At 44.0% G+C, this 16,897-nt stretch overlaps 1 protein-coding gene across 1 annotated transcript in view; it reads left to right on the top strand.

Annotated features, from left to right (window-relative positions):
* IQCA1 (IQ motif containing with AAA domain 1) overlaps positions 1 to 16,897 on the top strand; it is a 181,221-nt gene that overhangs the window by 45,976 nt on the left and 118,348 nt on the right. The window contains exon 6 of the mRNA XM_017537737.2: positions 42 to 247. Coding sequence (XP_017393226.1) covers positions 42 to 247 — 206 coding nt within the window. The remainder of the gene's footprint in view (positions 1 to 41; positions 248 to 16,897) is intronic.

The following is a 16,897-nucleotide window of genomic DNA, read 5'->3' as shown; positions in this document are numbered from 1 at the left end:
CATTTGTGACCTCAAACCTTTTTGTTTGTTTGTATTTTCAGACTCCACCTCCTCTCTTTAATGAAGTCAGTGCTACAGTAATACAGGCTGAAAAGGTGGACCACCTACGGAATGAGGTTCAGCTAAAGCATGAAGAGGACTACAGGGAGGCCCTGGTAACCATCAAGAATGACCTGAAGTTGATGGAAGGCCTGGACATCAAGGAGAACCTTCAAGACCAGATCCGCCATTGGTTCATCGAATGCAGGTGAACATGAGCTACATCGTGGTGTATCCAGACAGTCTGTCTTTAGTGGCTGAGGTTATTGTATGTTTTAAGCACAGAAGCATATTGATATAGAGTCATAAGGTTTCTCCACTTTGTTTTAGAAAAGTGAAATGCCAAGACTAAGAATTCAGAAACTTATTTTTTTAAATATGGAAAAATGGTCCACATAATGCCTCTGTGACCCCATGGATTAGAATGTCATGGGTGTATGACACAGACCCAGGATGGCAGAACTTCACAGGCCAGGTCTGTCCAAAAGTCAGGGGACCCAACAACAACCTTCCCATCTGGCATTTAGCCAGCCTCTCACCTTTTAAGAAGCTTGAAATTCTGGATCGTGGTCCTTCTCTTTAGTAATCCTTTGAGGCAGCTGCTGATTCCAGGGACTTGACACCTGGTCACCAGGTCGCCTTGAAATGATGGTATGTTAGGTGGTTCTTGCATTGCTATAAAGTAATATCTGAGGCTGAATAATTTGTAAAGAAAAGAAACTTAGCTAGCTCAAGACTCTATAAGCTTTACAGTAAGCATGGTGCTGGTATCTGCTTCTGTTTGCATCAGGGAGCTTTAACTCATGGTGGAAGGTGATGCAGAAGCAGGCATGTCAAATGGCAAGAGCAGGAGCAAAAGAGAGCGTGCAGGGTTGGCAGTGGGGAGGGGTGCCACACACTTTTAAACAACCAAATCTCACAAGACCTCACTCACTATAGCAAGGACAGCACCAAGCCAGGAGGAGTCAGCCCCCATGACCCAGACACCTCCCACCAGGCCTCAACTCCAACACTGGGGATCATATTTCACCATGAGATTTGGAGGGGGCATCCAAACTATCAGATGGGTAGATAGGTAGTTTTGGGAACAAGGCTCTGGGCCTATTCATATTTAAGCTTCTTCTTTAATGCATGTAAATGATATGTTAAATGAGTTAAAACTTGTTTACCAAAGACAGTTTTTAAACAGCGTTCATTAGAGCATTTTTCTACACAGCAGAACACTTTGTTGGTAACCTGATTAGAAGAGTTTTAAAAATCAATTTTATTTCAAGAAGGGAAGAAAAGAGGGCACATTGTTGTGATGGTCCCAGGAGCCACAGGAGGCAGACTTGGCCATCTGTTTTCTTGATGGGGTATTGCACCATATCACATCGGGTCTCAAGATGCTCTGACGCCAACTCTGGTTAGCTCATAAGGACCAGAGAATTTAAATGTTGGCAATAGAAAAAACAAACTTTCTCTCAAAAGATTCTATTAAAAGAAGTCTGTGGCAGGCAGCCTCTAAGCTGGCCTCCAGTGATCCCCCCTGGACTGTGACCTATACCTAGTAACTCACTTCCAAAGACAAGGATACAGCTAGCATGATGGGATATCACCTTCATCCTGCTCACCTTGGCTGCTCTCTCACTTGCCTTCTCTCCCTTACTGGCTCAATGGAGTCAGCCGCCATGGTGTCAGCTGCCCAGTGGAGAGGCCCATGTGGCAGGGAGCAGGGGGAGGCTCCCAGGCATTAGCTGTGAGAAGCTGAGGGCCCCCCTTCAGCAGCCTGAGAACTAAATGCTGCCAGCAACCACAGGCATGAACTTGGAAGTGGATCCCCTCGACCCAGGTGAGCCATCAGATGAGACCACAGTCCCTACCAGCATTTTGGCAGCAGCCTTGTGAGAGACCTTGAAGCAGAGGTGCACAGCTGAGCCACATCTGGTTCCCTACTCACAGAAACTGTGACAAGATATGCGTTTGCTGTTTCAAGCTGCTAAGGCTCAGAGTAACTTGTTACACAGCAATAGATATCTAGTACATATCAATTACTTTTACAGTGATTTACAAAAATCTAAACTACTATAAACTTATCATCTTAACTTTGCATGGGATCCTGATACACTATCTCCTCAATAATACTTAAATTTCATATCACAGTTTCTTTATGAATGTTTGGTATAGCAATGACATGCTTTTGACTGAGAGTTCCATCGTTTCCCACAAACACAATTTTAAAATGCAAAATTGATTGTATTTGTGAGGTTTTCTTTCCATGTCTTATTTATCAGGGATATTTTATAGCAAAATAGGATAACGGGTATTTAAAATGAGGAGTTCAATGTTGTATAAATTCTTTACTGATGATGATGAATGGAGACAGGGCAGGTGTTAATTGAGCAGAAGGCATCGCTGTGCACTTATCCGTCTGTTGTCCATCACTTTCCTCCTTGCTTTCTGGGGATGGTTTAATGAGAGTATACATTTGCCACAACGTCTACAGTTCTATCCTTGAAATATGATCAGTTTATTGTATATCACTCAGACCTCCACAAAACTGTTAGGAATATAACACAGTAATGGTAGTATGTCAGCAAAAATGCAGTGCTTTCGTCCTTGAAAACAGCATGTTCTTCTGTTATCCAGAATACCAAAACCCGGTTTTCCAGTCGCTACCAACGTTCTCAGACTCCCACTCCTGTTCATGGCCTAAGACTTGCATCTTCACCAAAAAAGGGCCACAGTGAAAAGGAAAATAAATAAATAATTTTAAAAGTGGGAGGTAAAGACTTGCATTTGCCAGTTACAGGTGACCCTGTCTGCTTTGGTTTAAAGTGGTTTCTTTCAGATTAACTATCTCATGGGCAAATTTGAAGCCAATTCAAATGTCTCTTTCTCTCAAGATTCTTGCCCCCTTTTTCTTCTCCTTTACCGCATCTGACTGCAAAAGGAAATTCCATATCCTCACACCAACGAGCAGGCAGCTGGGGCAAAGAGTGTCGTGCACACCCTGTTTCGTGCCCTGCTGGGTTTCATTTTTATTTTTTTCAGGCAGATTCTCACTGTGTCACCCAGGCTGGAGTGCAGTGGTGTGATCTCGGCTCACTGCAACCTCTGCCATCCTGGTTTAAGCGATTCTTCTGCCTCAGCCTCCCGAGTAGCTGGGATTACAAGTGCGCACCACCACGTCTGGCTTACTTTTGTATTTTTGGTAGAGATGAGGTTTCACCATGTTAGCCAGACTGTTCTCAAACTCTTGACCTCAAGTGATCTGCCCGCCTCAGCCTCCCAAAGTGCTGGGATTATAGGAGTGAGCCACCACTCCCGGCTCCTGGTGGCTTTCTGCAGCCATGTGGTGTGGCTGTGCTGGTCCAGCCCACCTGGTCTGTGGGGGGGCTTCGTTTGCAGCCTGTGTTTCTGCCATGTGTCCCCAGGACTGGCCAGCCACCGTCCAGTTCTCTTGGGTCTGAGCCCAGCTCTGCTGGCTTCTTGTTCTCTCAGAACCTCCATGGCACCCATGAGCATAGGTGGTGCCAGGCCCAGGTCTCAGGGGCCTATCCAGCAGGTCCTCCACATTTTGCTACCATCAACCCCACCCGATGCTGTCCAGGCGGGAAGATGAGCACCACCTCGAAGTTCAGAGTCTCCTCAGCCATTCCAGAGCTTCTGCCAGGGTCTCAACATTCACCCTGTTCTTTGCTGAGGCCCTTGCAGGATGGGACCTGAGGACACAGGGTCCCCACCCTCCCTCTTCTCTTTCCTTCCCCCACCATGTTGCCCCACTACTTTGTTGTTCAAGTTGAGAGTCACTCGTTATGAAAGTCCCCTGACCCCACTCCCAGGTTCCTTCCATCTCTTCCTTGAGCTGTGGGAGCTTTCTTCCTCCAGGCAGTTTTGCTCAATGGTTAGGAACGCAGACTGGAGTCACTGCTTCCCGCACAACAGCCGTGCAACCTTGGGCAAGCCATTTAGCTTCCCTGTGCGTCAGTTTCCTCATCTGTGATACGAGGACGAGAATCGTCCCTGTTTCATAGAGTTGTGAACAGATGAAGGGTGCTTAGACCGCTACGTGTGGGCCACTATCATTTCTCCCAGCCTGTAACCACTGCGCACTCAGGTGCCCCCCTCCCAATTAAGACTCTGCCTAGTACTTGGATGAAACTGCTGTATGAATTTCATGAATAAGCAGTGAATGGTGCAAGCCGATGGTATTACAGCTTTTCATTCTTATTCGATTACATAATTGGGTCTGGAGAAAATATACTTGGGATGATTTTGTGCAACTGCAATCATGGAAATGCAGGTAAAAAGGCCTTGTTTCAAAAGAGTTAAGTCTTCTGATTAAATCACTTTGGTTTACACCTAAAACCATCATTTTCATAGTTAACAAGGATTCTGTGTGCTCAATGTTCATGAATTTCCCTTCTCAGGAGCTTCCCCCATTTTCTCATGTGTCAAAGAATAGGTGTTTAAAAATGTATTTTCAGTAAATGAAATGATTCTTACTTTCATATAGACAGGTTAAAATCTAATTTGTTATTAACAAAACCAAGTTGAAAGTACTATGTACAACTATAACCCCAAATATGCTAAAATATTTTACATATATATATATATATATATATATATACACATACATATTTAACCTATTAAATCTATGTTTGTAGGCCAGCACAGTGGCTCACACCTATAATCCCAGCACTTTGGGAGGCTGAGGTGGGCAGATCACCTGATGTCAGGAGTTTGAGACCAGCCTGACAAACATAGTGAAACCCCATCTCTACTAGAAATACAAAAATTAACTGGGCATGGTGGCGGGTGCCTATAATCCCAGCTACTCGGGAAGATGAGGCAAGAGAATTGCTTGAAACCGAGAGACGGAGGTTACAGTGAGCCAAGAATGCACCACTGCACTCCAGCCTGGACGACAGAGTGAGACTTGGTCTCAATAAATAAATAAATAAAATAAATGTATGTTTGCAGATGGATGGAAAGCTTCTGGAAGGATACACTAGAAACTATCAGCATGGCTACCTCCAGGGGCCAGAGTGGTAGGGTAACTTAATGTTTCATATTTTTCTGTACTGTTAGAAGTATAGAAAGTAAGTGTTATTTTTATAATACAAATCCTCATTAAAAAGTATGTGAGGAAAAAGAAAGCCCATCTATTTGGGTTGATTTTACATTTTTAAGACGCCCTGATTTTAGAAACATCAGTGTCAATGAATGTAGTACCTTGGGCACCCGTGGCAGCCATATTTTGATAAAAGGGCAGGGAGACGGGGCTGGCTGTGGATGTGAGTTGCTTCCCCACCAGGATCACGGGAGACGGGAGCAGCTCTGGGTGTCATCCTGGGAGCGCCTTCTCAGTTGTCCCAGGGTTTATGGTCTTCCTTTGAAGATCCAGCCCTCACTGGCCTGTTCCCTTGAGAACACTTTATCCCGTGTCCTTGACCTGACAGTTTGGAGGCTAGAGTCATCCTCGTGGGTGTGCCGTTCAGAATTCACAAAGATGTAAAAATGCCTCTTTTTGAAGTAATGTGAGATCAAGAATATATTTATTTTCTTTAATTGAATTACACTTATCTGATTGACTTTGATAAAATCCCTTTCCTTGCTTTTTTAAATCAAAGGCAAATAAAAAGCAAATATTGTCTTTTGAACCATGAAACATGATCAGTCCTCAGGAAAAAATTCCAGTAGGACACACAATGATGGCTCAACAGATTCTTAAAAGTTACGGTTAATATGCACTCCCACAATTTGCAATACACTGCTTATCTCATTGAATAAGCACTTCGAGCTGGCAAAATGGGTTGTTTTTTAAGTCAATTTTTATGTTATTGTGTATGAAGTTTTTTTCCCCAACATTAAAAGTAATGCTCATTGTAGAACATTCACAAGATAGATCTTAAAGAGGAAAATTAAAATCATCTGTCAGGATACAGAGATAGCTACCATGAAATTGTTTGATAAATTTCCTTCCAGTCCTTTTCTCTCACATGTATATTTTCATTACAGTTTTAGGAACCCTTTCTCCAATTTGTAGAAATTTAACATTGCCCTTAAAATACGTTTCCAAAGAAAAACATCTTTGTTTTGATGGCCTCACTTTCGATTGCATGGATGCACTAGTTAACGAATTAATTACAACTTTTTAACATATTTTACCAAACTGATGAAGGAAAAATGATATCTCAGCCATCTTTTAATTTGCACGCGTTGCATTAATAGGGCGGTCAAAGAATCTTTTGGCTTCTTCGTTGTGAGTGTTGTAACATGGCCACTTATCTGCGTCCCTTTTTGTGCTTTTTGTTTGTTTAGTGATCTCTGAAATGTAGTCATATATGTATTAAGGATACGACAGCTTTTTGAATTTTTGCAATAATGACTTCTCAGTTTATCATTTGTCCTTTGTTTTAACTGGCTTATAGGAAAGCCAGAGAGGGAAAGAAAGCAACAGTGAGAAAAACGATACAGTCACAGCAGCCCAGTGCCCACGTCCCGCCAGCAAATGCCCGCTCGCTGGCCGGGAGCCCCTGGGCATCACTTCTCTGATGCTGTGGGGGTTAAATGAAGTGATGCAAATAAAACACTTGGGCCCCACAAATTACTTGTTGAGGTTATGCATTTTATGTGTATGTTTTCTGCTCCGAATGAGATTTTCCTCAAATATTTTCTCGTTGTTGGTTGCTTACTTTGATATAGTGTGTGCATTCCCTAAGTGAACCCTCACATTGCTTCTCAAAGCTTTTTAGTTAATTCTCTTGGATTTTATGTCCTACCTCACGCTGGTGTTTTTTTTTTTTTTTTTTTTTTTTTTTTTTTTTTCTTTTTTATTTTTTTTTTTTTTTTTTTTTTTTTTTTTTTTTTTGCTTCACACTTAAGCTCCAAGAGCCTAGAACTTTGTAGATAGTGTGACGGCTGTGTTTATTCTTCTTTGTATTGGATGAACTATTTGAAACGGCTATTTTTGTCATACACTGCAATTTGAGGATCACGATTTGGGTTTGAAGGTGCTTCAGTTGTTCATCAAGCAAACACTGATGCTCTCTACTTAAACCTTCAGCCTACCTCCCACTCCCAGAGCAGTAACTCAAATGTGGGCTCCTTCCCTGTACCCCACCCCTGGCCTTCCTTGTAATTGGAACCATTTTGGTGGTTGGACACATAGGTGTGTATTCAATTATAATAGGAACTCACAGTTACTGAGCACTCATTCTATAGCGGGAATTCAAAGTGCTTTATACATTAACTAATTTAACCCAGTATTAGTTTGCTATTGAATTGTGGTGGCTTAAAACAAGAGAAATTTATTTTCTCCCAGTTCACAAATCGAGAGACTGACATCAAGGTGCCAGCAGGGCTGTGCTCCCCTCAGAAGCTCCAGGGAAGGATCCCTTCCTTACCTCTGCTGGCTTCTGGGGGTTTCCAGCATTCCTTGGCTTGTGGCTACTTCACTCTGTTCTCTGCCTCTGTGGTCACGTTACCTTGTCCTCTTCAATATTCATCAAATCTCCTTCTGCCTGTCTCTTACAGGACACTTAGGACTGCATCTAGGATGTACCTGGATAATCCACAATAATCTCCCCATCTTATAAAGCCCCTTTTTCCATATGAGATACGATTTACAGACTCTGGAGATTAGGACTCAGTATCTTTGGGGATCATTATTCAGTGTCTACTACAACCATGAACAGCTCTATGAGATGAGCACAGTCATCCCTTTCATTCACTAATAGCGTTCATAATGAAGGAAGGAATTACGGATGTTTGTATTTGTGCAGACCAGGGCTGCCCAACAGCACTTTGTGCAGTGGTGGAAATGTGCTTGATGTGCACCGTCTGGTGTGGTAGCCTCAGGACACACGTGGCTAATGAGCACTTGAAAGGTGGCTGGGGTGACTGAGGATCTGAATTTTTAATTACATTTCATTTTATTTCATTTAAATTTAAGCTTAGATGGCTCCGTGTTGCTAGTGGCTCCCATATGGTCCAGAGCAGTCATGGATACACCTGTTAAGAAACATCTTGCTCTGATTGGTACTTCTCTTGGCCTGAACTCCATCTAGTTCTCAGGATTTATCAATAAGCTTCATGTTAAAGTATTGTAAAGGGGTCTCAGCTGTAACCTCATCCAGCCCCTTGGGGTGATAACAGAGAAGCATGAAGCCCAGGTGGGCTGCGTGGCCCACAGCCGGCCTTGGGACTGTAGGCTTCTGCCACTAAAGATGCTGCAGCCTCTCCTCATCTCCCCACGGGCTTTGGAGCCACCTGAGTGGCTGTCATCTCTGGACCCTGGGACTGATCCTAGGCCTCAGGATCTTTCCAAGTGAAAATTCCAAATTGCGCTATTGTGGACCATTGCCATTTCTCCACCACCTACGCTTGTTACTTAGTTTGTTGAAAGTATTCCTGACTTCCAGCTCATCCTTCAGTGCAGAGGGAGGTAAACACCCACCCTCCACCCCACTCCCATCAGGTGCCAGCCCTGGCACTGGCGGAGGGGCATTGCTAGTCTGATTTTAGCAGACTCCTTTTAACTCATGTAAGCTTCAGGAATCTGAAGGTGATGTGAATTAGGTAGCCACATTTCATCTTTTAAACCAACACATAATCAGTCAGAAGCGGGGGTGACCTGGGAAAACATGGAGGTTTGAGGTTATTGGGGTCCTCAGCAGGTGAGCCTGATTGAGGATGTAGACCAGCCACTGCTTTCAGCCTTCGGATGTGATGGTGTCTTCTGCATCTCTAATCAGCAAATGCATTGCAAATGCCACACACATGTAGAGGAGCAGAGGCCCTGGGTTCAAATCATGGCTCTACCACTTGTAGGCTGTGTAACCTTGATCCAGTTACTTAACCTCTCTGTGCCATTTCCTCATCTTAAAAAGGAGCTAGGGGTAGTAATAGTACCTACCTCATAGGTAGAGTCATATAGATTTGTAAATACAAAGCCCTTGGAACAGTATATGACACAAGATACACCCTCAGTAATCATGTTAAACCTATAGGAAGGCCATCAGATTCTCAGATATACAACTTGCAATTTGGATGTTTCCCATATCCATAGTACCCCATGTTTTTATTCCAAAGTCTGATGCCTTTGTATTCACAGCTGTACACAACTTTTGTGGTGCCCACAGTCACAATGCTGCATTGCCGACCTGCAGAGGAGAGGCTGGCTGGTGGTAGAGGAGTAGGGAGCAAGGGCTGCCCGGAGTGGGGTGGGCATGCAGCTGAGGGGATGACAGGGCGGACAAACTAAAAACAGCACACTGTGCTCGAGGCAAGTGAGCAGCGTGTCTCCACGTCGCCAGCAAATGTACATTCTTTCTGGAGGAGGTCTTGAAATGCTTCTTTAATTTTTAAAATTAAGAAACGGTTTAAATGCAGTAAAATTCTCCCCGTTCAGTATACAGTTCTGTGAGTTCAGCTTTGTCATTTAAAGGCTTGTGGGACCAGGGAGACCTCCAGATTCTTTGTCTGCCATCTCCCCAGTAGATGCCAGTCAAACTCAAGAGGTAATCCACAAATAGCGAGAGCGACCATGCTCTCTGTCCAGAGAGCTTCCAGCAATGGACAGAATGTCCGGTCTTCACGTTCCTCCCTCCACTCCAGCCTGATGCTCTCCCTAATAGCATCTCCGAGCTCTCAGGCCTGCAGCACCTCCCATCACTAGTCACATCTTTAAAAGCTGGTCCTGGTCAGGCACGGTGGCTTATGCCTATAATCCCAGCACTTTGGGAGGCCGAGGCGGATGGATCACGAGGCCGGAAGTTCAAGACCAGCCTGGCCAAGACGGTGAAACCTCGTCTCTACTAAAAATACAAAACTTAGCTAGGCATGGTGACGGGCGCCTGTAATCCCAACTACTCGGGAAGCTGAGGCAGAGAATTGCTTGAACCCGGGAGGCAGAGGTGGAAGTAAGCCGAGATGGTGCCACTGCACTCCAGCCTGGGCAACAGAGCGAGACTCCGTCTCAAAAATAAATAAATAAATAAAAGCTGGTCCTTTCTCTCAGATGAACTTGCATTTCGCTACTGCAAGGGAACGGCACCAGGTGCTGCCCCAGGAAGCTGTCATGGGAACCCTAGGCTTAGACATGTTCAGTGGCTTTCTCAGGGCTCATGGCTCATAAGAGGCAAGACTGGAATTTATATTCAGATATCTATCATATTCTCACAACACCAAGTTGGTCTCCTCCCGAGCGTGCCAGCATGAATGTCCTCAGCCACGTGGTGCAGAGGAGTGGAAGGTGGTCAGCCTCATTTTGCTGGAAGCAGATGGTGGCTGCACCAAGTCATATGGCTTGTTAGGTGCCACCTGGGAACCTAGGTCTTTCCTAGCTCCTAATTCCCTCTCTCCTACTTCTTAACATCTTCATGCAGAGTGTAGTGATGGTGTTCTGTGTAGTTAAAAGGAAAAGAGAAAAAGACAGAGGAGGGGGAAAGAGAAGAGGAGAAGAATTGTAGGATTTGAGAAAGCTGGCTATGGCTTGCCCCAATTATTTTATAGATGACAAAGCAGACTCAGAAAAGTCAGGTAACTTGGCTAAAAATCCGCCTAGTTACTGGCAGATTGAGAACTACAATCTAGATGAGTAGAGACTTTTTGAAACGTGAGCATTGTGTAAAACTGGAATTGTTTCTCAAGAGAAAGTTCAGAACTGTTCTCTCTGAGGACTTCTAAGGACATCAAAGGAAGCCACCTGAAGGCTCGCAATAGATATCTTCTGAGGACCATGGCTGTATGTATTCTTTCCCTTTGTAGTCCGAGTTTTCTGCATGGAGCATGAATTACTTTCAGCATGAAAACAGATGTGAACCCATGTGTAGGTTACTCATATGAGAAGGCAAATAACATTTTTCTACTATTTGCTTTGGTGGAAAATATATGAGGTTGAATGGCAGAAGAGGTAGGATGAGAACTTACCGTCCAGGCATTATTCACAGAGGCCTCAGGGACAGGTGCACAGCTCGCATGAAATTGCCAGTTTTGATGTCAGTTGTCACAGTAAATCAAATTAAGAACACCCAGCAACTCTAGGCTCTCTTGGTTTATCCAGGCGCCAAGTCATGATGAAAGACAGATTTGGGGCTCTTTGGCAAAGGCACTAAATGGATTTTATGGAACCATAGCCTGTTCCAGGTTGTACCCCTGGGTCCCAACATACCCTCTAGTGTGCCTCTCTGTCCATCCCACTGGAAGGCAAGTGATTCACAGGCTCCCTGCTGCTGCTGATGGGGAGCGACCTTGAGAACCCTGGGCTGAACAGTGACTGCTACCCTCTGCATGCCATCCAGGGCAGAGAATCACGCGAAAGAGGGGAAGGACACCACTAAAAAAAATTAAAACTGGACCGGGTACAGAGGCTCACGCCTGCAATTCCAGCAATTTGGGAGTCTGAGGCAGGCGGATCACCTGAGGTCAAGAGTTTGAGACCAGCCTGCCATCACTAATAAAAATTAAAACTGGGCCAGGAGCGGTGGCTCACGCTTGTAATCCCAGCACTTTGGGAGTCCGAGGCAGGTGGATCACATGAGATCAGGAGTTCAAGACCAGCCTGGCCAACATGATGAAGTCCCGTCTCTACTAAAAATACAAAAAAATTAGCCAGGCGTGGTAGTGGGAGACTGTAACCCCAGCTACTTGGGAGACTTTGGCAGGAGAATCATTTGAACCTGGGAGGTGGAGGTTGCAGTGAGCCGAGATCACAACACTGCACTCCAGCCTGGGTGACAGAGTGAGACTCTGTCTCAAAAAAATAATAATAATAAAATAAAATTGGTGCTATTCTGGGAAAGTGGAGGACCTCAAATCTACCACCTCTCTGCTGCAGTCGCCCACTGGGGAAGTAAGAGGACTCGGGAGTCATGTTCTTTACAGTACTCAATGCATCTGCAGCAGAGGACAGCGCCGCTCTTGGATATAGAACCATTCAGTTAGTTCTAGCATACTCTTAATGTCTGTGTCGTTTAGAGAGGTATGTCAACATGTATGTGTTGCTTTGAGCAGAAACAATCATGCTTTTGTGTTTTATAAATATGATAAATACTCATTTACCGCTTGATCAAATAAGGCTGGGGGGTCGTCAAAGCTCACCTTGAGACCTTACAGTTTTCCCTTTCTGCAACTCACTCTCATTGCTGCTTGTAAAAGACGACTTTTTTTCAAAAGTAGTGCATAAGAAGTGAGTCCAAATGTAAGTGACTAAACATTTTGCTAACTTAACTTTTCTCCTATGTCTGTTTTCCTAAGCTTTCTAGATTCAGGATGAGTTAGAAAAGGGAATGAGGCCAGGCGCAGTGGCTCACGCCTCTAATCCCAGCACTTTGGGAGACCAAGGCGGGCGGATCGCAAGGTCAAGAGATTGAGACCATCCTGGCCAACATGGCGAAACCCCATCTGTACTAAAAAAAAAAAAAAAAAAAAAAAATTAGCTGGGTGTGGTGGCAGGTGCCTGTAGTCCCAGCTACTTGGGAAGCTGAGGCTGGAGAATCGCTGGGACCCGGGAGGTGGAGGTTGCAGTGAGCCGGGATTGTACCACTGCACTCCAGCCTGGCAACAGAGCGAGACTCCTTCAAAAGAAAGAAAGAGAGAGAGAGAGATAAAGAGAGAAAGAAAGCAGGGAGGGAGGGAGGGAGGGAAGAAGGAAGGAAGGAAGGAAGGAAGGAGGGAAGGAGGGAAGGAGGGAAGGAGGGAAGGAGGGAAGGAGGGAGAGGGAAGGGAGAGAGCGAAGGAAGGAAGGAAGGGAAGGAAAGAAAAAGAAAAGGGAAGGACCTGCTGCTATGAATGAGGAGGGGTTGCCAGGTGAATGCTGGCAGAGGTTTTGAACGATGTGTCAGTGAAGAGAAAAGGATCACAGTGCCTTTGAATGGGAAAATCTTCCCATCCCTTCCTAAGGCATTCTCTTCTTGTCTGGGTGTTTAGTTTTCTACACAAGTAAATATTTAAGAAAGGCAAAAATAAAGCATGCATCTCATTTTCTGAGCCAGAAGAGTAACCAGAACCAAACTAGCCAATTGTATGCTGAGTAATATATTGTTCCTTTTAATAAAATTAAAAAAGGGAGGTTGGATAGGGAGGCTCCTGCAGGATCCAAGCCTGAGTAGAATTCAAGATAATACTTTTGAATCAAGAAGGACACTTCGGTCTTGAGTGATAACTGCTAAGAATATCCCACTAATAAGTAGAAACATCAATGAATAAATCGGATTTTGTAATGTGCCACTAAGAGATCGCCTTGCTTCGCATACTACTTTTTCCTCCTCTCCTTTGAGAACCGGTGAGCCCCTCAGTTTCACAAGGAGGGCCATGGTAATTAAGGCCATGTGCATTCAATTGCCTTTATTGAGTGTAAGTGAATTTATAGGCAGCAAGTGACACCCTCGGAGGCTTCTGTGCAGTGGCACAAGCTGCTTCCTTTAGAACGGAGGAAAAATTTATGGGCCTGCTGACATTAATGGAGGTGGCTGGCTGACTTGGGGGGGACCAGCCGGAAACCCCTCCATCCACATATTTTTCATACTTGATGAAACACAGATAAATCTCTGTCCTGTGAGTCTGAAATGGTGAGGCCCTTTGAAGCTCAGTGTCGGACCTCAGGGGAAAGACTGATCACTGTAGTAGCTCTGCTTTCTAAATCACTGCAAACTCTAGAGATGGTCATTTTCACATTGGTGCAAGAATTTTTTAAAATATGCATACATTTTTAATAGCCCTTAACTTGACCAAATGTGCCATACCTCACGTTTGCTAACTGAAATATATCAGGTATGCGTGCCTCTCTTCTCCAGCTTTTGCAAATAAAAAAATATAAAGGCAGATGGTTATGTTGAATGTGTTTCTATTAAGAAAGTAACATTCTTCGTTGAATAAATTATTTTAAAAATTACCATTGCCCTCCCCAGCATTTGTCACATGAATTATCATAGAGTTTCCAGAGCTGAAAGGAACTGTGAAAATTGTCTAATAGGCATACATACTTTTTTTTATACATACTTATTTTTAAATAACTAATTGAATAAAGCTAGTTCAATTGCACCATTCTGCAAAGAGGAAAACTAACCAAGTTCCCACCATGGTACCATGATTTGCTCAAATCACACAGGTAACTAATCAATGGCAGCTGCTCTGGGCTTCTTCCTTTCCAGTAAAATGCAGTTTTCATTATACATCTAGCCTCCCAACTGCTGCTTTGTCAGGTGTAAAGCTTTATGTTAAAGTTTCTGGTTGGAGCCTTCACACACACGCGTGGTGTCCTTGGCCGGTGGCTTCTGCTGGGCTCCCCATCTGTGAGCCTTATCATTTTAAGTTCATACGTGAAAAGCATTTAATAAAATCACTCATCTTGGCCAAGTGCAGTGGCTCACACCTGTAATTTTAGCACTTTGGGAGGCTAAGGTGGGCGGATTGCCTGAGCTCACAAGTTCGAGACCAGCCCCGACAAAACGGTGAAACCCCATCTCTACTAAAATACAAAAAATTAGCTGGGTGTGGCAGCATGCACCTGTAAGCCCCGCTACTCAGGAAGCTCAGGCAGGAGAATCGCTTGAACCTTGGAGGTGGAGGTTGCAGTGATCCGAGATCGTGCCATTACAATCCAACCTGGGCAACCCCATCTCCAAAAAAAAAAAAAGAAAGAAAATTGCTAGTCTTATTTTTAAATTTTTTAAATAGAAAAGGTTAATTCACAGCAAATAAAATGTAAGCTCGATAAAGACAGGTATTTTTATGTCTTCTGTTCACTGCCTTTTCCCAGAACAGTATCTGGCATAACATAGTCTATAGGGATGTTATGAAAGAATGGAAAAACCGAGTATTTTTTAAAGAAGACAATTATACTCTTAATGGAGAAGCCCTATAGGTCTTCCCAGGAAAGGAAAGGATAATGTAGATGATCTTTGCCCCTTATATAGTTAGTGCTATCATATAAATTATTGATAATACAATGACATGAAAAGGAAATAAAAATGAATAATGAAAGTGACAACATGTATTTTTAACAATGGATGATGGGCTAAATGTGAAAGAACTTTACGAACATTTAAGCCTATGAGTGTTAAAAGGAAGAAATGAGAAAAGACTTGAACAAATGGAGAAATGCACTATGTTTCTGGTTAAATGGGAAGATGATAAATCTCCTCTAGGTAATTTATAGAGATAACGCAATTTCAATTAAAATCCCAATGGGATTATTTATTGAACTTGAAAACATAATTGTTGAAGTCATTAGGATTAAAATAAAATGAGAACAATAAGGAGGGACAAATGGCACTGGATCTTCGAGCTTATTATAAATAAAAATAAGGTAAATGCATTACACTGATACAAGAGCATAAGCATACATCAGATACAGTGGAGAACCCAGGAGCTGATAGAAATTGATGGCAATGAGTAATGTGTGATAAATGGAGGTTAAAAACTTAATAGGAACAGAAAATAACAGAGTCGCAATAACTAGAATGCTTTAATTGTTAAAGCCAACAGATAGTAGAGAGCCGAATAGAGAATGTAACTCCCCTAAAGACAGGTCACAATTTTCTAACTCTAGAAATGAAAATATTTTTCAAAGAAAATTGGACCCATTCCACTGTAAAAATTATGAAGTCAATAATCAAACTCTAAAACTAAGACATAAAACCAAACGTGACATTTGTTTTTATCATAAATCATTCTATTGTTTTATTTAATTACATAGTTCCTATTTGCTGTAGCAAGGACAATAATACTGAAATGTGTGTTTTTTAAATTAGCAGCCTCCCTCCCCCCAGTCCCATGCCTCCCGGCTCATCCAGGTGGACAGCTTCTCGCCTGACTCTGAGCACCTGCAACCGGAAATACACAGATAGGGGTTTCTCCTTCCTGTCCCTTTTTATTTCAACCAGAAACAAAGTGGCAACTCGTGTCTCTTCACAGCCTGGTCTTTCCTCTTAACTTTATTTCAGGAAGTGAGCAGGCTTTGCCCAGCGTGCTTCCATCATCCGACAAAACACTGGCTGCGGAGGAGAGGTAGTTAACATGTAAGGCGTCTTAATTCTTCCGATTTAAAATCATGAGAAATAGGCCTCCTGAGAGTGTTTCCTGCGCAGAGCGTCTGATTCTCAGGACAGATTGCTGCGGCCAGCAGAGATGCCTGTAAGCAATGAACCGAAATGACCTGAACTGAATATAGTGCTGGCGTGCCACTGGTCTAGACAGGCCAACAAGGCAGGCACACTGCCTCTGACAGTGCAAAGAAGGTTTCTCTGTCCCGAGAGAGTCCCAGCCCCTGCCTCCAGGCTGTGGGGCTTGGTGGAAAACCTTCCAGGCACGATAAGGAAATGGCAGCAGCACTGCCTGAGTCACTCGACTGCCAGCAAACACCCGTGGACAAAATAAGGTATTGCAGAGGCGAGAGAGCGGGCAGGTCTGGCTGGCCCTGGCATTGTGGCATAATGGTGCCTCGGGCTGGTGCCTCCTACAGCAGAGTGATCTTTTTAAAGCAGAAGGAGCATCATGCCACATCTCGGCTCTCAGAATGAAACCAATGCCCAGACAGGTGAATCTAATGCCCCAGTTTACTAGGGTCAAGCCCAGTTTATGTTCGGTTAATAGCGCCCTCTGTCATTCTTAAAGATGCCCTACTCTGGACACGAAATTTCATGGCATCTCCACTCACAACACAGTCTGCGTGACACTCTCCACCCCCACCCCCTGCCTTGTGCCACCACCTTCCAGCAGCTCTGCTCTCCTGGCTGTACCTTGGGCCCTCTGGAGGGCCCCTCCTCAGAGACTGTACCCTTAATTAAAAAATAATAAGAGGAAATACAGCCAGGCCTGGTGGCTCATGCCTGTAATCCCAGCACTTTGGGAGGCCGAGGCAGTCAGATCA

This window comes from Cebus imitator, unplaced genomic scaffold (genome assembly GCF_001604975.1).
Source record: "Cebus imitator isolate Cc_AM_T3 unplaced genomic scaffold, Cebus_imitator-1.0 Scaffold106, whole genome shotgun sequence".
Taxonomy (NCBI): Eukaryota; Metazoa; Chordata; class Mammalia; order Primates; family Cebidae; genus Cebus; species Cebus imitator.
Note: the sequence above shows the minus strand (reverse complement) of the source record. Positions and strands in the feature narration are given on the sequence as shown.